Genomic DNA, 25,121 nt, shown 5'->3' with positions numbered 1-25,121 from the left:
TGGTGGCTGTTTTACCTCTGTTTCTTTGTGTGACTGAGGTGGAATGAAACACAGGCTTGTCAGACTGTATTTATTAAAATATATGGATTAAAGTGTTTTAACCTTTTGACACCTGGATTCTTGTATGAAATCTGGAAGGTCTCAAGACTATTGTACATTAGTGCCTGAATTTTCAACCTCATTCTACCTGATTCACTTTTTTGAATGTTTCCAATTGAGACTAATTTATAATAACTGAAAACTGGTAGAGTGAGCTGGTGCAGACACACAATAGCTGCATGTTCCATACCTAATGTGGCTGTACTTTAGCTTATTATAAATTATATTAGTTACAACACATATACTAATAAAGCCCAGATATCCCAGGATACTTGACCCTAACTTTAAATCCTTTACCTAGCTAGGGTGCAACTTTGTCCCTGGCGGAAGAGTGTTCCTAATGCTTTGCTGGAAATCTTCCACAGGTGAGAGAACAAAAGATCAAAGATATCCATGGTTTGAATTAACTGGTAATTTTATATACCAATTTAGGTTATAGTTAAGATAAAAGCAATGTGTTGGGAACTCTTATGTTGCCAAGTGGACTCATCACAGATGAGTAAACCATTCAGTAAAATCACCCAAAGATCAACTTTAAAAAGCTTGCCCCCATGAGTTATCCTCCATCCCTGCATCAGCGTTGGCAGCATATATTGTTCAACACAGCTTACATGCAGAGGTATTATAGAAGCAGCAATGCTGCTCAATGCTAGTTTAGTGAACATGCTGGGGGAACCATGTGGCATAGCTGCTACCACAGTACTATGAAGACGATATAGTCACTTTTAAATTACAATGCTATTTCAAACTCTGTACTGGTCTTAACTGCAGAACTCTTGAAAAAGCCAAGAAATGCTGTATCAGAATTCTGTCACATGAAGAAGCTTAATCTATTTGGATTTCAGTATCACTTGTCACAGTGGAAACAACATTACTAAAGAATAAATATTTTGGTTCATCAAGGCAGAAAGCCAGTCCTCCTAGAATTTGTGATGGGTAGGAATACCAATTTTGGTTCAAAGAAAAAAAGGCTACCCTTTCAGTTATGCATTTTACATTGTAACAAATTCACTGTTTAAATTAATGGTTTTAACTTTTTATGCTTCTCAACTTTCTCCTCTTCTTACTCTCTCTACCCATACATAATGCTCTGTTTAAAAGTTATTCTGTTCATTGCAAGTACCCAAAAGAGACAAAAATGTAAGTGGACCATATGGAACTTAAATATAGTTCTAAATTGTGCACCTAGGATTAACTACCTTTTGCCAAAAGGTTCATGCCTTCTTTTGGGATATAAGTAACAAACACTTTGTATTCAGGGGATAGAATACAATCAATCTACTGGATGCTTTTATCCACTGACCAGTATATGATCCACTCTGTCCCGTTTCTTGCGTCCAAACTTCATCATCTTCTGCCAATCTGTTTTGTGATTAGGTTCCTTCCTCAAGCTGAACAATTTTAGTACTTCAGCTACAATGAAACTCTAGGGGAAAGGGAAGAGTTAATATTGTATTTGAGGGAAGAAGTGAATCCCGTACAGAGCACCTGCCCTTCAAAATCTGATCTTAAAATACAGGGTGGATTTCTGTTTAACTGTGAAATGTACATTGCAGTGCAAGAGATTTACAATGGAAGCACTGAGCAATAACCTAATCTTAGAGGCAACATTATGCAGTACGTATACTATATTTAAAAAAGGGCTGAAATTTTTTTTAGCCCTTAGAGCTTTGACTAACCATAGAGCACAACTTTCATTTAAACGATACAGTAAACTGGAAACTAAAACTAATTCAGTTTATGAAAGGACACTGTAGGAAAATAGGGTTAGAGACTGACAGTCCTTTATCCTTTTAACTTTATTCTTCCCTGCTATTAACAGTTCAAGGACAGCTATGTCTTGATAGACCTAGGTTCTGTCCTTGACTCTGCCAAAGATTAAATGTGTTATCTTGGGCAAGTTACTTTAAATGCAGTTCTACTCTGAAAAATAACTTTGGAAAAACAGCACTGGAGGCAGAGGATATTCCTTGTTTGTGTCCCAATGATTTCCATATGAAAAGTGCTAGTTTGACATATTTTTTTCTAACATACAGACCTGTAAATTAAATCTGGGTTCAGCAACAAGCTGAGATTTTTCTTTCTTGAGCATTACCACTAGTAATAAAAAGCCTGCAGACCAAACTAGGCCCTCAGTTACAGCAGTGCACACATTTCATCTTCAAACTATGCCTTTAGTCCATCTGTGCAACTCCATTGCCTTCACTGGGGTTGGCACAGGTGTATCCGATTGAAGTTAAGCATACAAATATAATGCACAAGAAAGCATAAAATCCAGCTCACTCCTTTAGCCCCAATCCCGAACCAGATCCATGACAACAGACCCTTGCATAGAGTACCACTGAAGTCCACATAGGCGTATGGATCTGCCAAGACAGATCAGATTGCAGGACTGAGGTCTGTTAGATCTGCAGTAAAGGAATTTTTTTAAAGTCACTAAAGTCAGCAAATACATCCCAGAAAGAGAGGGTGGTAAATCTATTGAACAAAAAAAGCAACCATCTTTACATAATTGCTTTTCAGCAAATAGCCATTCTTGAAACCTCTCTGTGCTCAAATGCTACATCTGTTAAAGTCCAGGTAATGCTTGCCTACCTACACATAGCATTCAGTGGGCTACAAATGAAAAAATGCTATATAAGCATTACATGATATGAGGACAGTCTCAACTTAATAGCATCTTTCCTACCTTGATCTCATCAAGGTCATTTGGATCTTTTACTCGCCGAAAGTAAGTGGAGGTAATTCTACATGGTTTCATCCAAATAGGTTGATTCAGATTAGGATCCTCAGCAAAGATTTCCCGAAAAATCTCTCTCGTCAAGTCAAATACCGCCTTGACAAAAAGAAAAAGGTCAAAATTAAAACTTCAGCTTCTGAGGGCAAGTATCCAGGGGATGAGATCAGTGTTCCCCAGGGTTGTACCTGTTTATAGACCTGTTTGCTTATAGTCTCCATGTCCTGCTCTTTGGTGGTATTACCAAGGTCTATGGGAAGGCTGATATTCTGAAGATCACGACCCAGCTCTTTCAACTTCCACAGCTGCTCAGCTGCTGCATACACCATGACTTCTACTTCCACTGCAGTATGTGGAACAGCCAAAGGCTCCTCACATGGCTTAGGTGGCACTTTTTGTGGCTCTGTCTTGGGCAGCACCGCTGATTCTTCAGTTTGCTTCTGCAGGACCTTGTGGGAGTTCAAGCCAAAGTCCTCATCAAACCAGTCTTGATCATCTCCTAACACACTCAGGAATTCCCGGCTGATCTCCAGTTCTGCCAGCCTCTTAGCAAGCTCTTCCTGTCCGCTTGCACCAAACACTGGACTCTCCTGTGGAATAAGAAACAGAATTACAGAGTTACTATTCAAAGCAGTAATGTACTCTATTGACCAACAAACTCTTCTTATAATTCGATTTTGAAATGTACTTCTGATATGATTGTCAGTGTTTATAAAGCACTTTTGAATAATTATCTCAAAACCCCCAAACCAGTGGAAACATTTGATTCTACTCATATAACTGCACTTTCATCATTTCTTCCCCAATATTTTTGAAAAGTTACTGTATTACGGAGTTTACAACAGAGAGAAGCATTTTTTAAAATAGATCATCTGTTCTTGTTGCTCATTCTGCCCTGAAACCAATTTGTTTGTGAGGGGTTGGGTGGCTGACCAGTTTGGTAATGGAATATGTAACTTTCCACTTCATTTACCACCAGTATCAATCTAGCTTAAATCAGTAGACTAAAAGCCATTACAAACTGACGGCTGTTTGGTGGCATATGTTAAAGTGAGCTGGTGCTTTCTGTGATAGTAACATATTGAGAATATCACCACAGTTATCAGCTTTATTAAGAGCCTCAGCAAAGAATCCATGTCTTATATTCTTACCCTCAGAGGTGGTTCTGGGGAAGCTTGAACTTCCACTGTTCATGATATATCTGTCCAGTGGATATAAAACTTCACTTATCAGAGAGCTGTTAACCCAGCACCTTTAGCTGCTTGACATCTTAATGATCTCTATAGCAACTAACTGTAAGGTCAGAGGATGATTATTATATATGGAGAGTAAGCAGAAGCAAACTTACTCTTCAAATACAAGAGTCGCATTCATGCAGATTCAATTAGGATTATGAAAAACAGGGTAGGCTAATACACGAAAGACGATATATGTAAGCAGAATGCTCTCTAAGTAGAATATTTTTCAGTTTTTCATGTGATATGAGTAGGTGTTTCGTACATCTTTGTAAATCCCCAAAATGTTTCAGAATGTACCATAAAGCGAGAGACACACTGGAGGTCACCTGACAACACTTGGGAGAAACAAAATTGGTAGAAAACAAAATCTTCAGATTCAATAATTATCCAAATAAACAAACAATTAATATATTAGCGTCTGAAATCAATGCAAGCTATATACTCACTGGTCTGGGACACATATCTGGAGAGGAAACTTCTTCTCTTTCATCTTCCAATTCAGAACTTAAAAAAAAGTTCTGCAGGTCCTTTGCTACCTGCTCCTCCATATGCTGGGCTGTGGTTCTGGATGATAATTCCTCTTGAACATCACAGAGCTCCTGATTGCTAAAATGAATCTTCTCATTCCTGACCTTCTTGATTTGCTGTAGCTGATTGACAGTGTCCTTAACAAAATCCTTGAGTAGACTGTCTGTCAACAAGGAGACCTTTTCTAGCTGGTCTTTTGACTTCTCTTCCTCTCCAAGAGGCAGTCTAAGTTGGGCTTCTAACTGATTCTTTTCCTTGGTCAATAGGTCCAGAAGCGGAGTTGCAGGCTTTTCCAAAACTCCAGAAGAAAAATTATCTGACTTTTCAGTACATTCCTCCCTTGAGGACTGCTGCCTCTCCAGCTTTTCAGACAATATACCATCTGAGGTACCTTCCAATAGAATGGTGACAACATTTTCTATAGTAGAAACAGACAGTGCATGGACAATCTCATCTTTTACAGCATCTTTCAGACAGTCCACCACAGACTGCTCTTTGGCAAGTGGTCCAGCAGCTGTGAAAACCTCCTTTATATGGTTTACTTCAGAACTGGAGTAATCATCAACTTTTTGCCCAACAGAGGCTTCTAAAGCAGTCATGCCCGGTGGAGCTTTATCTTGGGACGATTTCTCAGTTGCATCTCTTCCCTTGCTTTCTTCATCTTTGCCAGATTTGGAACTTTCTTTGTCTTTCTCCTTGGATTTGTGGTGCTGACCCAATCTGTCATCGAAGAACGAGTCTTCATCTTCATTCGTGTCTATATAGGTATCAAAACTTTCTAAAATGTGAGAGATCTTTTCAGGAGGAGCAAAAATACCGTGCTTTTCCTTACAATCAAAATATTTAATACCATCGTAAGTCCCATTGTTGTTTCCTTCAGGTTTATCCAGCTCCACACCAGCCCAAAACCCTTTGGCAAAACTGGTCAGACCTTTGAATCGCAGTGTTCCAGGCTGGACGTTACTGACAAGTATCCTGTCACCAATATTGAAATTTACCAGTGTATTTGCTTCTTCTGTGATGGAAATTGAGACCCAAAGTGGTGATTCAGTGGGGGCTTGTTCTTTCTCCACATCACTGCGTTCTTTATTTTTTATGAGCTCTGTTGGTGACTTGAGTTCTAATAATCTCTCTGAATGCACACTGCCAGAGACAGAGAGAGATTTGTCACTGAGATATTCACTGATTTCATCTTCACTGCCAAGGCTTGTGGATCTGCTTCTAGGGGGTTTTGTATGTTGTGACTTCTCTCTAAGTGATTGAGAATCTTTTCTGTGTGACAATGTAGGTATCTCAAAATCATCTTTGAAACATTCAGCAGAAGGAGTTTCTTCAACTGATGTCTCTTTTCTGGGGGAGGACCCCACAAAATCTTCAGAGTATGATGGCTCTTTTTGAGTAAAAACTTGTTCTGGAAGAGAGAAGTCTTTTTCCTGTGCCAACTTGCTCAAGCTGAGAGAGGACTTTTCTGATCTGTAACTTTGATCACTCCCTACATCATCTTTGATTGTCTGTCTCTGTTTTGAAATCTCTTCTGTACTCTGAATATTTTCAGCAGTCACGCTAAATAGTTCCTTCTGAGACTGTTCAATGTCAGAATGGAGGTCTCTCTTTGGAAAAACTTCTGGTAAGCTTTCCTGGTGTATCTCTAGCATCAACAAGGCACCAGAACTCTCTGAATGTTTATTATTAGCATCTTCAACCTCGGATTCTTCTGATTTTATGTACTCCATCTCCTCTTGTATATCAGATTTGTGACTGGACACAATATCATCACTGGATACATCTTCTGACTTGCTCACTAACACATGGGATACTCTACCACCATCTCTTAGATCTTGGAGAAGAGCTGATGAGGGCACACTGTCCAAGGAATCACCAGATTCAGCTCTGGATCTCCTTGGTGACTTGAAGACTGGGGATAGGGTTCGGGAAGGTTCTTCTGCATGAACCTCTGAGTCAATGAGTCTCTTGATGTGTACAGACACAGACCTCTCAGCATCTTAAATAAAAAAAAATTAATCATCACAATACTAAATCATCCAGAATAATCTTTTGATATCTTTTAATCCTATCAGAGCAAGGTGTGATCAGGAATGCCTGTTATTTTATTGGGAAACTGCAGCCAAAGTTAAACAGCTGATTAGTCAAAAGATTTGAGACAAAAGGATATTAACAGGGTTCTGTGAAAGTTTCACAGGCTCCTGGACCGTTCTGTAAATAATAACAGCATCCTCTGTATTCCGTATGTATTATGTCTCCATAGCTTTCTTTCTAACCTCCTACCTCTGCTGCTGTTCTGTGAAGAGTTTATTATTGAGGAATGGGACTTTGTTATAGGAGGTAAAAGCTCAGGTATTTGTCTGGAGGTCACAAAGGTAAACAAGGTTATAAATGTATGCGAAGAGATAAACATTAATAGTAAACCACTGAAAATATCTGAACAAAAGAAGAAAATCTTTAATTGTTTTTGGCTTTTTCAAGGGCAGTGTTCTCAAATTATATGATGCTGGGAAACACAAAAGACAAAAAGAAAAACAGTTGTAATACTTTTGACGTTTCACATAAGTCTCAGCAAGGATAGAACCAAATATTAGTGGTTCAGCACATTGTTTGCTTTTGCTGTCTCTTAAGAAGAAAAAGCCAAGATGCTATCATTTTGTCTTAGTTAAAATAGTCTTCTAAAATTTACCATTTTCTTTCCACTACGTTTTGGCTGTTTATTATTAAAGTCTCTTAAAGGAAGAGACCCGAATAAGATGCTTTACACCTAAGGGGAGGAATAGTGAAATTTGTTCTTCAGAAGATTAATGTTAGAATCAAAACAAATGTAAATGTGAAAAAAAAATACAACTATAAAGAAAAAAAAAGTGTGTACTATGCATTCAATTTTGACTTAACCAATCTCTCTCTAAATCCCTTCTCACCTTGCAGCAAACAGTTAGAGATTATGAAAAAATGGGTATTTTAAAAAACACAGGGAATAGAATTCTTCAAGATTTATGAAAGGAGGTCTCCATCTGCAGCATTTATTGTCCAATTACATACCAACATGCTCTGCAATGGATTCCAAAGATACTCTGGACCACTCTGACTCAGTCAGTGATTTCCAATTCTTGGTTGCCTCAGGCCTAGGGTTGAAAAGTCAATAAAGTGAAGCACAAATGTTTCAGATGTTGGAATTGCTAGTCATAGTGTAAGTGCAAACAGCAATAATTAAAGAATCTTGTACCCCAATGCAAGAGTGCATTAAGGGTGAGATGACTGTAGAAACTAATTATAGACTCATAGACTTTAAAGTCAGAAGGGACCATTATGATCATCTAGTTTGACCTCCTGCACAATGCAGGTCACAGAATCTCACCCACCCACTCCTGTAACAAACCCCTAACCTATGTCTGAGTTTTTGAAGTCCTCAAATCGTGGTTTAAAGACCTCAAAGTGCAGAGAATCTTCCAGCAAGTGACCAGTGCCCCATGCGTGTAAAAGGTACGTGTATGTACGAATGGGATACGATACATTCTGGGGAGGGTTTCTTTCTAATAAAGATTAGCTTAGTAAGAAATATTACCCTCTGCAGTATGAGAGCATGTAAACCTACTACTGAGAGGCCAATGGGATTTTTAGCACCACCTCTTGGGGTGAGAAACAGAACCATAAGGAGATGCACCAAGAGGTGTAGTGGGCTAATGCACTACCTCTGAAACCCTGGATTGTAAACTAGGTTTAAGTTATAAGTATGAATGGTTTCTATGGTGGGGGGATGGGGAGGAAGGGCACTTGCACAGGGGACCAGGAAGAGAACTGTCCAGCTCAGAAAGCCATCCATAATATTTGTCACAATTCCATATAGCCAGGAGCTGCTGCTGCTCAGAAAAACCTAGATTAGGACACTTGGATGAGATAGGACAAGAATAGAATACCCTGATACTGTGCATGGGAACTTTATACTATGCTTGTCTGTTTGACGATGTGTTTGCTGACTGGGCTGGCATAAGGCATCAACACACTGCCATTCTCCAATGGCCTAGGGAGCCGTGGTCTTCAGGTTTCCTCCCTGTGATTTTCCCCTATACCAATGATTGCTGCATTTTCTGAGATAGCATCAACTTTCCCTCTCCCTCCAAAATGCTATTGAGTGTTCACACACACACACACACACACACACACACACACACACACGTTTTTGTTTAGTTTCAGATAGATTAAAGTTCTCCAAGTACATAACAGAGATCTATTCTCTTGAGGAACAGAGAAGCTTGCACACATTGTACTTTTCTGACATGTTCATTCAGAAGTATCTTCACACAACTACTTTATATTATAACTGTAGCACATTCTGAAAGAGGCATTTGTACAGTTGACCTAGAAAAATGCTCTCAAGGTAATGTTAAATTACAAAGAGCTCCAAGTTACCTATGGAGTGGAGGTGGCTTGATTTTAGGTTTTTCAGTAGATGAGGATGGAGTTTTAATCTGAGGTTTAGCTATGGGTGATGCCTCCAGGTCTTGGCTCAGCTCTGCTTCAGTCTTCTTTATGAACTCATCATAAGACTGAGTGTGAAAAAGTTAAGATTGTTAATTTTCCAAATCACAACTTCTTGGAAGAATCAATCAGCAAACAGAAGTTATCAAATGAATAAAGCGCATCCTTTCCTTTTAGAAGACTGCTCTCAAAGCAAGAAGTCTTCATGTGCGTGTGGACAAATAGCTTATTTGCACAAGTAACAGCTGGAGTTTTAATATTTTATTATTATAGACTCCAACAGTGTCTGTCAAGTCTGAGTCAATATACTACTTAAAAAAAACCCCCAAAAACAAATCCAAAAACCCAACCTCCCTACATCAATCTACTGGTGAATTAGCCTGAAGAGGATAGCCCATCATAACAGTACCACATGGGCTACTATAGAATTACTGGAAATATTTAAACCAGTAACAGAATGGAGGTGCTGCTGTCATAACAAGGTGCATCAATAAGCCCAAGAGAAAGGATTTCTTCAACAACTGACTGTAATATACCAATTCATACTATGCTAGCAGTTTGACTTGTTGCTTAGCCCTTCTAACTGTTCCTAACCTCTAGCTGTTTGATCAAACTGGCCTCCTGGGCTTTCAGCCTCTCCTTCTGCCTCTTCTTTTGTTCCTTTTTCAGCTGATAAACAACAGACTTCCTTTTCCGTAGCTCATCTTTTAGGGCCCTGATCCGGCCTTCAATGTCACTCTGGTCAGATGTGGTTTCTGAAAAAGATAGCTTAGTTTTAACTCTCAAACAACCTCACACATTACAAGTATTGCTATCCAAAGTACAAAATCTTCAGTTAATGAATTTAAATTACATCACATAAAATATTAGTAAATTTATTTTTAACATGCTAATCTCATCAAAATAAATACTTCCTAAGTAAGCATTTCTTATTTTAACAATATGGTAAGGAAGAAAAACGCTACACCAGACCGTACTGAGTTTGGCAAAGACATGATGTATAAAACGGTTATGTTCCTAGTTATCTTGTACATCCTTAAAAAGCCAAAGTCACTTAACTTTGTGATTCCTACACTGAAAGAAGGCATCAGAGACACTGCTGAATAACCAAGATAGATAACATTCAAATACAGCAGCAATTCTATGATACAAAAGGCAAACAATTAAACAAACGCATGTCTTGGGTGGACTCTGTGCTTATCCTGCAGGTATATTTCAGAAAATCTATACAAGCTGGTATATGCAAACATATTTAAAAATAGTTTTAAAAAATACAAAAGGTAAAAAGTGTAAAGTGAATGAACACCTTTCTGCTCTCATATAGCACATGTAATCTGAGAATCCCAAACCTCTTTACAAAGATCGGTATTTTTATACCCATTTTGCAGATAGAAAAAAACTGAGGCACAGGACAGTTAAGTGAATTGCCCCAGGTCAGCATGTCAGTGGCAGAATAGGAAGTAGATTTGAAGCCTCTTAATTCCCTGTCCCACAGCCTAGTCTATAGTCTAGACCACACAGAACTGAGATGCTGAAAGTGCAGGCACAGTTAAATAAACAAAACCAATACATAGTATTTTCTCCATTTAATATGCATATTAGCCTACTGAATGACAAACTCAGAGCATGTCTGCACTTGGGGCTGGGTGTGATTCTCATCTTCAGGAGACAAACTCACACTAGCTTTCATTGAGCTAGCACGCTACTAACAGAAGGCAGGACAGGCTAGCTGCCCCAAGGATGTGCCTAGGGTTTTCCAGGGGCACATATTCAGAATGACTAGTCTGTCCTGAAGCTCATGCTGCTGAAGCTTCATTCTAGTTTTAGTGTGCTAGCTTGATAAAAGCTAGTGTGAATTTGTCTCCTGAAGATGGGACTCAGACCCCCAGCTCCAAGTGTAGACATACCCTTATGCTATGAAGGTGACATAGAATGGACTGAATCTGATCTACAGAAGAATATCAGGATTGAAACTTAGCTCAACGTTCAAAACTATGCTGTGTGTCTAGAATGCAAATGGTTAATTTATAGATGAGAGAAATGTGTTTCAAATATATATTTTAGATATAATAAGTATCTGAAAGTCATTGCCTCCTCTCCCTGCTTAGCAGTAAGTTCAGGCTTCCGTGTTTTGTTAAGGACATCACAGACACACATAGCACAAGCATCCAGTAACCTTTACTCAGTTCTCATTCATTCAATTCAGTGAGCACTTGTCTGGATAAAGACGTAAGGATTTGTCATTAACTGCTTGGAAACAGAGGAAACAGTATTTTAATCTTATGTTTTTCAGCATGACACTTTTTAATGGTTTAAGAATGTATATATTTTTAAAATTTGTGTTTAAAAGCTTTTAAATTCACCTTAAACACTCTTATGCTACATGAGGTATTATTTTAATGGTGAGTATTTAATTTGTAATAGTATGTTCCAGAAGTAAACTAGGTCTCCAGCAAAACTATAGATGGAGTACAATAAGACCACCAGGTTTTAAATCTCTTAGACTAAACAAATTCACTAGGACTGGAGGATGACTAGTTAAGTTCAGTTAGAAAGAGAAGCAGTTTGATCATGGTAGTAATTTTAACTGTTAAACCCTCCTGTTTGATAACTTATTTCTGGAATTCTCAAACTTACGGGTACAGAGAACCACATTTTGAGAGAGATTGTCTCATGGGTCACCTTACATTCCATTCACAAAAGACGGTTACTCATCTTTGTAACTGTTGTTCTTCAAGATGTGTTGCTCATATCCATTCCAGTTAGGTGTGCGCGCTGCGCGTGCACGTTTGTCGGAAGACTTTTAACCCTAGCAACTCCAGTGGGCCGGCAGGTCGCCCCTAGAGTGGTGCCGGCATGGTGCTCGATATATACCCCTGCCAGCCCACCTGCTCCTCAGTTCCTTCTTGCCGGCTACTCCGACAGTGGGGAAGGAGGGCGGGTGTGGAATGGATATGAGCAACACATCTCGAAGAACAACAGTTACAAAGGTGAGTAACCGTCTTTTCTTCTTCGAGTGATTGCTCATATCCATTCCAGTTAGGTGAATCCCAAGCCTTACCTAGGCGGTGGGGTCGGAGTGAGAGGTTGCGGCATGGAGCACTGCAGAGCCGAAGGCAGCGTCATCTCTGGACTGCTGGACCAGGGCATAATGGGAAGCGAAGGTGTGGACGGAGGACCAGGTTGCCACCCTACAAATCTTCTGGATGGGCATGCGGGTGAGGAAAGCCATCGATGATGCTTGTGCCCTGGTGGAGTGCACAGTCACATGGCCTGTAGGGGTGTGAGCCAAGTCATAACAGGTCCTGATACAGGACGTCACCCACGAGGAGATACTCTGTGAGGAAATGGGTAGTCCTTTGATTCGGTCCGCTACTGCCACGAAGAGCTGGGGGGATTTGCGGAACGGTTTGGTCCTCTCCACATAAAACGCGAGTGTCCGGCGGACATTAAGTGAGTGGAGTTGTTGCTCCCTGTGGGACGAATGGGGCTTTGGGAAAAAGACGAGGAGAAAGATCTCCTGGTTGACATGAAAAGCTGAGACCACCTTGGGGAGAAAGGCGGGGTGTGGCATCAGCTGCACCTTGTCTTTATGGAAGACCGTATACGGGGGATCTACCGTGAGGGCCCGGAGTTCTGACACCCATCTGGCTGAAGTGATGGCCATCAGGAAAGCAGTCTTCCAGGAGAGATAGAGCAGGGAGCAAGTAGCTAACGGCTCAAATGGAGGGCCCATGAGCCGAGTCAGAACCAGGTTGAGATCCCAGGTAGGGGCAGGGGGTCGAACCTGGGGGTAGAGACGTTCTAATCCTTTCAGGAATCTGGTCACCATAGAGTGAGAGAAAACCGAACGGCCATCTCCCCCCGGATGAAAGGTGGAGATGGCCACCAGGTGAACCTGAAGGGATGATATCGCCAGGCTCTGCTGCTTGAGGGACCAGATGTAATCTAGAATACTGGCGATAGAAACCTCCATAGGGAGGGAACCCCTCTCCGTGCACCAACAGGAGAAAGGCTTCCACTTGGCCGAATATGTCGCTCTAGTGGAAGGTTTCCTGCTGCCCAGGAGTACTTGACGTACCGGGGTAGAGCATCGCAGTTCCGACCTAGTCAGTCACTCAGGAGCCACGTCGTGAGGTGCAGAGACTGTAGGTCCGGGTGACGGAGCCTGCCGTGGTCCTGGGTGATCAGGTCCAGGTGAAGGGGCAGGGGAACTGGGTGGGCTAGAGACAGGTCCAGCAACATCGGATACCAATGCTGCCTGGGCCACGCTGGAGCTATCATAATCAAGCGGGCCCTGTCCCTGCGCGCCTTCAGAAGGACCTTGTGGATAAGCGGGAATGGAAGGAATGCATAGAACAGGTGCGTCGTCCACAGAATAAGGAAGGCATCCGCTACCGACCCTGGTTCCAGGCCTTGAAAAGAGCAGAACATCTGGCATTTCCTGTTCCCTCTGGACGCGAAGAGGTCCATCCGGGGACAACCCCACCTCTGGAAGAGCGAGAGGGCGACGTCCGGATGAAGGGACCATTCGTGCGAAAGGAAGGATCTGCTCAGACGGTCTGCCAGCGTGTTCCGTGCTCTGGGGAGAAAGGATGCCATGAGGTGAATGGAGTGGGCTATACAAAAGTCCCAGAGCTGCAACGCCTTCTGACATAGGGGAGAGGATCTCGTGCCGCCCTGCTTGTTGATATAGTACATGGTCGTCGTGTTGTCGGTGAATACCGAGACACAGCGACCGTGAAGCTGATGGGAGAACACTTGGCAAGCAAGGCGGACAGCTCTCAACTCCCGTATGTTGATGTGGAGGGCCACTTCCTGAGGAGACCACTGGCCCTGTGTCTGCAGGGTTCCAAGGTGGGCCCCCAAACCCAGGTCTGAGGCATCCGTTGTTAGGGATACCGAGGGTTGTGGCGGATGAAATGGGAGCCCCGCACACACTACGGACTGATCTAGCCACCACCGAAGGGAATCCAATACCTCCTGTGGAATGGTGATAACCACGTCCAGCAGATGCCTGGCCGGACGGTCTTGGCTGATAAGCCAGGACTGGAGGGGCCTCATGCGAAGCTGTGCATAACCCGTAACAAAGGTGCAGGCTGCCATGTGGCCTAAGAGGGTTAGGCACGTCCTTATAGAGGTCAAGGGAGCCGCCTGTAGACGCCGAATGATGGCCGACAGCATCTGGAACCTGGACAGCGCCAGAACGGCCTTGGCCAAGGTGGAGTCCAGAATGGCTCCGATGAACTCTATCCTCTGCATGGGAAGCAGAGTGGACTTGTCCACGTTGATGATGAGGCCCAAATCTACAAAGAGTCTGCTGATCTTGCAGACGTGGTTGAGGACCTGCGACTCTGACATGCCTCGAATCAGCCAGTCGTCGAGGTAGGGGAATATGTGTATGCGACTGCGTTGAAGATAGACGACAACGACAGCCATGCATTTCGTCAATACCCTCGGGGCCGTGGAGAGGCCAAACGGGAGGACCGCAAATTGATAATGGTGGCGGTCGATCACGAACCGAAGGAAGCGTCTGTGTTGTGGGAAAATGGCTATATAAAAATAAGCGTCCTGCATGTCGAGGGCGACATACCAGTCTCCAGGATCCAGAGATGGGATAATGGTCCCCAGGGATACCATGCAGAATTCTAACTTCACCATATATTTGTTGATTTCCCGCAGGTCGAGGATGGGTCTGAGGCCTCCCTTGGCCTTGGGGATCACAAAGTAGTGGGAATAAAACCCCTTGCCCTTTTCATTCTCCGGAACCGCCTCTATGGCTCCTTTGTCGAGGAGCGTCTGCACTTCCTGAAGGAGGAACTGCTCGTGAGAGGGGTCCCTGAAGAGGGACGAGGGTGGGGGGGCGGGAGGGAGGGTGTGAAATAAATTGCAGACGGTATCCCGTTTGCACTGTGCGTAAGACCCAACGGTCGGAAGTTATTTGGGTCCACACTGGGAGGAAGAACGAAAGGCGGTTGGAAAATGGAGGGGACGGATCCGTGGATGAAACTGGTACAGCGTCCTCGGGCGCACCTTCAAAACGAAGGTTTTGGGCCAGGTGGGGCTTTAGAGGAGCCCTGATTCTGCCCCCCTTGGCTGCCCGATTGTCTGCGCCGGCCATTCCTGCTTCAGCGCCTACTAAAGTCTTGACGCTGGCGATACTGGGGATAGGACTGGCACTGCTGCTGCTGCTGCGGCCGGAAGGGTCTGCGCTGCGTCCCGGGCGTGTGCATCCCTAGAGAGCGCATGACGACTCTATTGTCTTTCAGGCTTTTCAGCCTGGGATCAGTCTTCTCTGAAAACAGGCCCTGACCTTCAAATGGGAGGTCCTGGATAGTATGTTGGAGCTCCGGAGGAAGGCCAGAAACCTGTAACCAGGAGATGCGGCGCATGGTAACCCCTGAAGCCAGAGTTCTGGCGGCCGAGTCCGCCACGTCCAAGGATGCCTGCAATGAAGTTCTTGCAACCTTCTTGCCTTCATCAAGAATTGCCACGAATTCTTGACGCGCATCCTGAGGCAACAACTCCTTGAACTTATCCACCGCTACCCAGGAGTTATAGGCATAGCGGCTAAGGAGTGCCTGTTGGTTAGAGACCCTGAGCTGGAGGGCGCCTGCTGAGTAGACCTTCCGGTCTAGCAGGTCCATGCGCCTCGCTTCCTTGGATTTCGGTGCTGGGGCCTGCTGCCCGTGGCGCTCCCTCTCGTTCACAGACTGCACGACAAGGTAGCCCGGGGGCAGGTGGACATGCAGGTACTCATACCCCTTGGAGGGTGCCATATACTTGCGCTCCACCCCGCATGCAGCAGGAGGGATGGAGGCTGGTGACTGCCAGATGGTATTAGCATTGGCTTGAATAGTTCTGATGAAGGGAAGGGCGACTCTGGTGGGAGCATCCGCTGAGAGAATGCTCACCACAGGATCTTCTATTTCCGAGACCTCCTCAGCCTGCAAGTTCAAGTTTTGCGCTACACGCCTGAGGAGGTCCTGGTGTGCCCTGAGGTCGAATGGGGGGGGACTGTAGGATGACGTTCCTGCCACTGCCTCATCGGGGGAGGACGATGAGGAGACCCGCGGTAGGAGCGGGTCCACGGGGGGCTCCGTCTGTACCAGCGCCTCCGATCCTGGAGGGAGCTCAGGGTCCTGCTGGTTAGATCGGTCTTCCCCCATCGGAGAAGGGGGAGGGTGAGACAACGAGGCCTCCAGAGCCCTGCGCTCAGATGTCGCTGGTTGAGGTGGAATGTGCTGAGGGCCCTGGGCTTGATGGTACGCCCAGGGTGTCCAGAAGCCCCACTGCTGTGGTTCCTGATCCTGCGGAGGAGGGTCATGGAAGAGGGCCGTGGGTCTGTCCGCGTCCAGGGCGTACATGCTGTCTGCCTGCGATGAGACAGACAGCTGCCAGGAAGGCCATGGTGGGGCCGAACGTGGCTGATAGGGCTCCCTCGGTCTCGACGTCGATGACCTCCTTGGTGCCGGGGACCGGTACCGGAAATCGTACCGGTGCCGGGATCGGGACCGAGACCTGTCACCAGCACGGTGCCGGGAGGTCGACCGGGGTGCTGACCGCCGACGAGAACAGCTCCTGGAGTCTCGGTGCCGGTAGCGTCGACTCGATCTAGACCGGTGCCGGGAGTAGCGAGACCGTCTGGAAGATGACCGGCACCGCGAGTACGACCGGTACCGCCGGGGGGAGCGGTGCCGGGACTGCGAGTGGCACCTGGAGCGAGAACGTCCACGGTGCCGGGACCTCGATCGGTGCCAGCTGGGCGAGTCCGGAGACAGCGCCCTCATTGTCGCAGGCTTGCCTCTAGATAAAACCCGCACCGGGGGCACCGGGGGTTGAGGCTGGGCGGGCTCCGTGACAGCAATTAGGTCCCGCGCCGAAGTGAATGTCTCTGGCATCAAAGGGACCAACAGCTCAACCCCGGATCTTATAGGGGAGCTAGGCGGGACCGGACTCCACAGACCTCCGGGGCCCGGAGTCGATGGAATCCCTGCTGGTGGTGTCGTGGCAGAGGTAGGTGCCGGGCGCTCCGCTCGAGTCTGCGAAGATGGAGTGGCAGACTTCGAGGGCCTTGCATTGAGTCCCGGTGCCGGGGAAGGTCGGTGCCGGGGCATCTTTCCGGTGCCGGCACGGAGCCGGCGCTCTGCGTCGGGGCCACAGGGTTAAGTGCCGCTTCCATCAGGAGAGTCCTTAACCTCTGGTCCCTCTCCTTCTTTGTCCAAGGCTTAAAAGCCTTACAGATGCGGCACTTATCTGAAATGTGCGATTCCCCCAGGCACTTCAGACAGGAGTCGTGGGGATTGCTTGTTGGCGTCGGCTTTTTGCAGGCCGAACACTGTCTGAACCCCGGCGAACCAGGCATGGGCCCGGTGCCGGGTGCGGGGGAGGACTACAGCCCAAGCCCGCTAACTAAGTATATACAGCTATACTAAAATTAACAATAACTAAAAGTCCAACTACAATTTACTAACTAACTACTACTATCTACAATTATGAGAACAAAGGAGAGCTAAGGACGTGGAGGACAGCTATGCTGCGCTCCACAGTTCCAACGACCGACACGGCGGTAAGAAGGAACTGAGGAGCAGGTGGGCCGGCAGGGGTATATATTGAGAGCCATGCCGGCGCCACTCTAGGGGGCGACCTGCCAGCCCACTGGAGTTGCTAGGGTAAAAAGTCTTCTGACGAACGTGCACGCGCGGCGCACACACTTAACTGGAATGGATATGAGCAATCACTCGAAGAAGAACTGCATGGATCACTTATGCTTCTAGTCTCAATTTTGCAGACCACCTATTATGTCATTCGTAACAACAATATCCCTGTGGTGAATGTAGCCACTGCTCACTTGAACAAATATTTTCCTTTTCCTTTAAAAAGAAAATCACATGATTTCCTTTTGCAATTTCATTACCATCCATTCTGTTCCTCTTCCCCTCCCCTAAGATTCCCTACTGTCTGGTCGTCCAATCCTCCTGGTGGTCCTCTCCCTCTAGTCTATTGGAAGTCATGTTCAGCTGATTGATTTCCTTCTCCACAGTAGAGTCATCGCCATTAATATAAATGTTTTTGTATTTCTGTAATGACTAAGGCCCAGTCAAGACTGTAAAACATATAGAAAGGCACGGTCTTATTGTCTCATTGATTCCTTGTGCATCCTCATCTGTCTGTATCTACCTGTTGTGTCTTGTTTTATACCTAGACTTGGTCTACCCTATCTACTTATGCCAGTATAACTATGTGTAGATTTTCCATACCCCAGAGTGATGGAGTTATACCGACCTAACTCCTGGTGTAGACAGCGCTATGTCGACCAGAGATGCTCTCCTGTCGGCATAGGTAGCATCTTCTTTAAGCGCTACAGCAATGCAGCTCCAATGGGCAGTTGCACCACAGCAGTGCTGTAAGTGTAGACAAGCCCTTAGGCTGTAAGCTCTTTGGAGCAGGAGTCTGTTCCATGTCTGTAAAGCACCTAGCACAATGGGGTCCTAGTCCATGACTGGCACTACCAAAATACAAATAAATATTATTAATAGTTTTCAGTCTAATTTACAGTCCCATTGGCAATTCTCCCTGGTGGCTGAAAACTTCAGCCCCAGGGGTGCTCCTGTCTCCTCTCCTCCTTCTGTGTAGCAGCAACCCCTAGTAGAGGCAGCTTCTAGCCACTTTTACAGGGATCCAGACCATTTGCTGCAATGAAGAGCATCGATGACTATAAAACCAGCTGAAATTAAGAAGAAAAGTCAGCAGCACCAGGTGACGAGCTAGTTCTTCATGGCACAATAGCAATTTACACTTCATATCGATAACCAGTGCCTCATTTCACCAAAGGCAGCAACAGTAAGTAGCTGTAAGGTATTTCACTACCAGCAGCTAGTAAATGTGATGCATTCCTTTTTCAGTAAAGTTTTGTAGTTAAATATTTATGAAAGTGTTTTTAAACAAGCAGTACACAAAATATGTGTGTGTGTGTGTGACAGGAAGAATGTGATCTCTCCTTATAGTCTGAGGTAGTGTACCTATTTTCCAGCAAGTATCTTGATTACAATTAATTCCTCCTGCTTAAGTGATAGCAACTTCACGTTAATTAGGCCCAAATTCAGGTTTTGTATAAAGCAAGTTTCTACAAAGCCTAAAAGGAATCTATTGCCAAGACATCTGAAAAATTTTAATGCATTTTTTTTTAAAGGAACAGCTTTCCTCTAAAGTGTTTTCAAGTATCAGTACCACATATGAACCAGAAATAGATTATAAACAAACATGAAATTGACTATTCTATTTTCATGTTTCAAGCTGACAAAAAAATGCAGAAGTGGAAACAAACAGTGAATGGTGAGAAGTAAATTAATTTTTAAAAAGTCTTTACTTATCTCAGACATCAGTTACAACGCAAATAAATCTGCAATATCTATTTTTAACTCAACAATGTCTTTTTAATGAACCGAGATGATTTTACATATGGTGTGGAAAAAAGGGCAACAGTGCAGACCAACATTAGAATGCAGTGATGCATCCCCAAATCCCTCCTCCAGCTGACATCAGTCTTAGTCTCTCCATCATATTTTAAAATACCAAATACTTGAAAGACTATTTATTTCAAAAGAGCTCATTATGATCACTGTTGGCCCCCCATATTCATTATTTTTAATCTATTCATACTGATATGTTTATTTGGTTTTCTCTGTTTCAACTTTAAGAGAATGTTATCAAGTTATTGCATGTTTTAATTATGTTGCAGTGCCCTGAAGGTGGCACGCTATTAAAAATTAATCAGTGTGAATGTGTTTATTTTATGTATTCATTTTTATATCAAAATGGAAAACACTTGTCCTGACAGGTCCTGTTATTTTCTAGTGCACACAAAAGCTGTTATAAGATTATTAAGATTGCAAAGTTAAACACTGAAAAGCTAGGAAATGTCAGAATTAAGGTTGCCTATGCAACCTGAATTTAGTCCCTTTCTGCTTATTCTTTATGATACATGTTTAATGTACATGATTACACACTATTTTTTCCATGTGACCCCCACTTCATTCAGTGTACAGGATGGACCTGCTGTGGAGATATGTAGAGGACCCCTGCTTCATTTGTTGCAGAAGTTGGAAGGACTGCAGTGAATGAGGCAGGGGACTGCAGAAAAAGAAGGGATGATCTCATGGTTAAAGGCAATCAAATGCTGGCCCAGAGAACTGAATTCTATCCCTGTTCTCCCAGAGTTCCTGTCTCATGTCAGGCAGGTCACTTACACCAAACCTCTCACACATGGTCACTAATTAGATGTTCCTCATTTTCTGGGTGCCTAAGGTGAGACTCTGGAGTTTGATTTGCAGAAGCGTTGAGTGCTCACAGCTGCAACTGAAGTCAGTGAGAGCTGTGCTTTGAGCACAGAAAGTGCTATGTAATGAAAAGTACTCTGAAAAGCAGGTCCTAGGTGCCTCAAACTGGGCACCCAAAATAAGTGGACACCTTTGACCTTACTGTCTGTGCCTCACTTCCCCATCTATAGAATGAGAATAATACCACCTTCTCTTCACATAGGGAAGTTGTAAAAATGACAGCGTTTGTGAAGTACTCTGATACTATGTGATAAGCACTACAGAAAAGTCCATGAATGAATTAATAATTCTGTCTTCAGAACAGGGTTTGAATAGTGTCCAGCAAATGAGGCTTAAGGCCACACAATGCACAATGAAAAATAAAATAAAATATTGAATAGCTGCTCATTACATGAGCACCTTCCATCCTGTTCACTTGTGCATGCAAGGGTCATGTGAAAAAATAGTACATGGTCATGTAATTAAAGACTGTATCATAATGCATACACATGAGGAAGACAAATTAAGGGTGCACAGGCAACATTAATTCTGGATTTTCCTAGCTTCTGACTGCTTCACTGTGCAATCTTAACGTTCCTGTGTGTAGCATTTGTGTGTGTAATCTCCTAGATTTTTAAAAGGCAAGCTGAAAAACCGCAAATTCCATCATGTGGCATCATACTGTCACTCACATAGGTCGTCAGCAGGGCTGGAACTGTTAGATACACTACAGAAACCTCTTCCCTTTGAGCTAATAGCGTAACTGATAGCATCAGTAGGTTGTTATCCTTTATATGGATCAGCACTAGAGGGAGATGAGACACTTTGCCAGTGGGTTCCACAGGTATTACTGACAGCAGAGGACAGGTGAGACTTAGGGATCTTGGTTTCTAGTCCAAGCTCTGGAAGGTAGCACATCTAGTGGGCACAGATTCTTCTGTCCCTTCAAACCTGTCTCAGTCCCATCTCTTTCCCCCCTAGCACCTTGTCCTGGTCCCATTCTCTTCACTCAGCCAGTCGCAGTCTTCAGCCCTCAGGCTTCTCCTCCCAGTCCCAGTGTCCTTGTCCAGTCAGTCCTAGAATCCCTTCTGGACTCTTCATCCCAGTCCTGCCCCCCAAGCACCTTACTCCCAGTCCCAGTCCCCCGCACCCTGTCTCTCTTCTTCCCTCTGTATCCCCATTAGCTTTCAATCCCAGTCTTCCTCCCTGGGCTCTTTGGCCTATCTCAGTGTCTCTCTCCAACCTCCTAGCTCCTTATAGCAGTTGTTTTACCCAGCCACTCCCAGTTCTCTTGCCTCAGAACTTTTGGAGATCCTAGCTGCTAAACCAGGGGTCTCAAACACACAGCCCGAGGGTCGCATTGTGGCCTGCCATAGACATTGACTCCACCGGCAGCCAAGCTCCCCTCTCCCCCTGCGTGCCATGTCCCTGCTCCTCCACCTAACTCCCAGTGCTTCCTGTTGCCAAACAGCTGTTTGGCAGCACTTAGGACTTTCCAGAAGGGAAGGTGGAGAAGTGGGAACGTGGTGCGCTCAGGGGAGGAGGCGGAGAAGAGGCAGGGCCGGGGCCGGGATTTGGGGAAGGGGTTGGAATAGGGGCAGGGAGGAGGTGGAGTTGAGGCAGAGAAGGGATTGGAATGGAGGCGGGGCATTAGAGTTTTAAAAAAGTTAATACATTGACTTTTAATAGCATACTATATTACTCTTTTTTTTTTTTCACTTTTGACTATACTTTTGTATCGTCGTATGGAAAGGTTTCAGTGATGTGGCCCTCGGGCCAATGAACTATTCCTCATGTGGCCCTTGTGATGATTTGAGTTTGAGATCCCTGTGCTAAACTCTAGAAAGTCTCTATTGAGCATGTGTGTACTGATTTTTCCAAGGCTTATAACTTGGCCAAATTTGGGTGGATTTCTATGGGGAAGGCAAAAAGGTATATTCTTGACACAAAGGCAACCCCTCTGTTAAATTTCAAGTCCTTGCTCTAAAGTCCTTGCTCTACAGCCTCTCAAAAAAGTGCGCCAGAATTTTTCTATATGGCCAAAACAATGTATTTTTTCCTAGCCTTGGTTTCAGAAACACCCGAATCATTTTGACTGAAATTTTCTAAGAAAATTCAGTCTGAAGCAGATATCCAGCATGGAAAATTGCAGCCCAAATGGTTGCAGTTTATCAAAACTGCAAGCAACTAAACACACAGGTCTTATAATGGAAATATCAGGCAACCTTAATAGATTGGTATTACCAGTTCCACCTATAATATACTATGCCAGGTGTTAACTTTTTTGCACTGGAGGTGGCCGACACTTTCTGTTGTTTGTATATAGGCACACACAAATTCTAAATTCAGGATTAATTTTAATACAAGTCATTTGCTGTCAGAGGAATTCTGCTTCAATTTTCTCCTTTTCCATTTTTTAAAAACAATTCCTTACTGGTAAAGGTTGTCAGGTACAGCAACTAAGAGGATGATAAATTACATCCTATAGAGCAGATAAAGCACAGACATACAATTCCAGTGCAAGCTTCCCTACAATGAAGGTGGCATTCTGACGCTCACAAACTGCAGAATGTCCCTGGATGTGAATAACTAAGTCAAAGTATTCCAAACAGAGGTTCCCCAAGTCAGTAACATCAGCTTCATTAAAAGTGAACTGATGAAAAAAACATGTTTAAGATCTCATTCATATCAGTAGGGATGCGTGTTTAAGTACAAAAAACTCAATATGGTTTAAAACAAAGGATCTGAAAGATCATTTCCTCCAACTTCTAAGACCAGATTTTCAGGTTCTGTATTGCTTCTAGAACAGTTAATGACATCACAATTTAGGAAACTTTGTTCATTGCTGTACACTGAAGTGATCAACTTCAATATAAAAACCCTCCCACAGTATCCTGAAGTCACCGCAATTTCAAATATTTTCAGTTTACTTAATTAGATTTATGAGTTAATTTACTGGGTTGCAAAAACACAGAGTATGAGAAATGAATTTAAACACAAGACAATGTATTCTTGATATCTTCAATCTTACCTGACTGTGTCATGGATAAAGATTCATCAGACCAACTGTGGGATACTTGAGGGGATTTCACAGGTAAATGCAGCTGTCCTCCAGTTCTGTGGCTTCCTTTGATGGAATCCTGCTTTGAGATAGATGTACTGCTTTTTGAAGGAGACTGTTCAAAGAGGAAAGAAAAAATAAGTAACTACTTGTGAAGCTCAATTTAAAAATATGAGATCATCGTCAAAAGGCGTTAATTACAAGGAAGGAAAGTATTATCTAGTCATAAATCTTTAGCAATAACAAATAGCTAACTACCTATCCAGATACATTAACATAAGCTTTATCTTACTCAGTGTGTTATGCATTAGAACAAAACTACCTAAAGTAGCAAAAGCTGACACTTATCTTGAGCTGGACCTCAGTAATTGTCTTACATGGTCTAGTTTATTGCTATACAAGAAAACTTGTATGCTTCAGATTAGAATATTTGTTGATGCAACCACACTTCTGTAAAAACTGCTGCCAAATATATCTGCTAAACTGAAAGGACATCTCTCAATATGAGGAAGTGCAAGGCATTACCCTATATCAACCACCACAACATGGACTCAACTTTCAGCCAGGCAAAACTTCTCTTAAGGGCAGATTCTCTTCCAGATATCTATTTACAGCACTAACAGTATACTTGTCACAGCCCTTTTATCGAGACAGAATACAATCTTTGGCACATTAGATGTTATACTGCACTAGCTCTTCAGCTGCACATTCTAAATGGACTTTCCCAGAGGAAAAAGTGTTTGTAAAACTCAATGTAAGTCAAGACGAGCAGTGTCTCCACAGACAGTGGCTGACAGCATCTTCAGCCTCACAGCTTAATCCAGGTGTAAAGCCCAGAGAACAAGAATTACCATGATGCAACTTAAAAAGCCAAGCAGACATAATACTTGGAACAGAGTAGAAAAAAGATGGTTACTCACCTTTGTAACTGTTGTTCTTCGAGATGTGTTGCTCATATCCATTCCAGTTAGGTGTGCGCGCAACTCCGGTGGGTCGGCAGGTCGCCCCCTGGAGTGGCACCGCTATGGCGCCTGATATATACCCCTGCCGGCCCGTCCGCTCCTCAGTTCCTTCTTGCCGGCTACTCCGACAGTGGGGAAGGAGGGCGGGTGTGGAATGGATGTGAGCCACACATCTCGAAGAACAACAGTTACAAAGGTGAGTAACTGTCTTTTCTTCTTCGAGTGATTGCTCATATCCATTCCAGTTAGGTGATTCCCAAGCCTTACCTAGGCGGTGGGGTCGGAGAGAGATGTTGCAGAGTGCAACACGGCGGAGCCGAAGGCTGCGTCATTCCTAGGTTGCTGAACCAGGGCGTAGTGGGAAGCGAAGGAATGGACAGAAGACCAGGTTGCTGCCCGGCAGATTTCCTGAATGTGCACGTGAGCAAGGAAAGCAGCCGATGAGGCTTGAGCCCTGGTGGACTGCGCAGTCACGTGGCCTGGGGGGGCGTGCACCAATTCATAACAGGCGCGGATGCAGGATGTTACCCACGAGGAAATCCTCTGAGAGGAGACGGGTAACCCCTTGACACATTCCGCCACCGCAACAAAGAGTTGGGGGTTTTTGCGGAATGGCTTAGTTCGCTCTATGTAAAAGGCGAGCGCCCTACGGACGTCCAGTGAGTGTAGCTGCTGCTCCCTGCGAGTTGAATG

The 25,121-nt window shown here is 44.2% G+C and overlaps 1 protein-coding gene across 8 annotated transcripts in view; it reads right to left on the bottom strand.

Annotated features, from left to right (window-relative positions):
• Positions 1-25,121, bottom strand: part of CEP350 (centrosomal protein 350) — a 177,832-nt gene that overhangs the window by 10,705 nt on the left and 142,006 nt on the right. For 7 of the 8 annotated variants that reach the window (XM_050962940.1, XM_050962945.1, XM_050962942.1 and 4 more), the window contains 8 exons: positions 23,437-23,581; positions 9,682-9,842; positions 9,019-9,155; positions 7,651-7,733; positions 4,521-6,604; positions 3,025-3,426; positions 2,789-2,935; positions 1,403-1,525 (listed from right to left, as the gene is read on the bottom strand). In XM_050962940.1, the coding sequence (XP_050818897.1) occupies positions 1,403-1,525; positions 2,789-2,935; positions 3,025-3,426; positions 4,521-6,604; positions 7,651-7,733; positions 9,019-9,155; positions 9,682-9,842; positions 23,437-23,581 (3,282 nt within the window). The remainder of the gene's footprint in view (positions 1-1,402; positions 1,526-2,788; positions 2,936-3,024; positions 3,427-4,520; positions 6,605-7,650; positions 7,734-9,018; positions 9,156-9,681; positions 9,843-23,436; positions 23,582-25,121) is intronic. The other variant, XM_050962943.1, reaches the window with a different exon arrangement.

Source organism: Gopherus flavomarginatus, chromosome 7, assembly GCF_025201925.1.
Source record: "Gopherus flavomarginatus isolate rGopFla2 chromosome 7, rGopFla2.mat.asm, whole genome shotgun sequence".
NCBI classification, from domain to species: Eukaryota; Metazoa; Chordata; order Testudines; family Testudinidae; genus Gopherus; species Gopherus flavomarginatus.
Note: the sequence above shows the minus strand (reverse complement) of the source record. Positions and strands in the feature narration are given on the sequence as shown.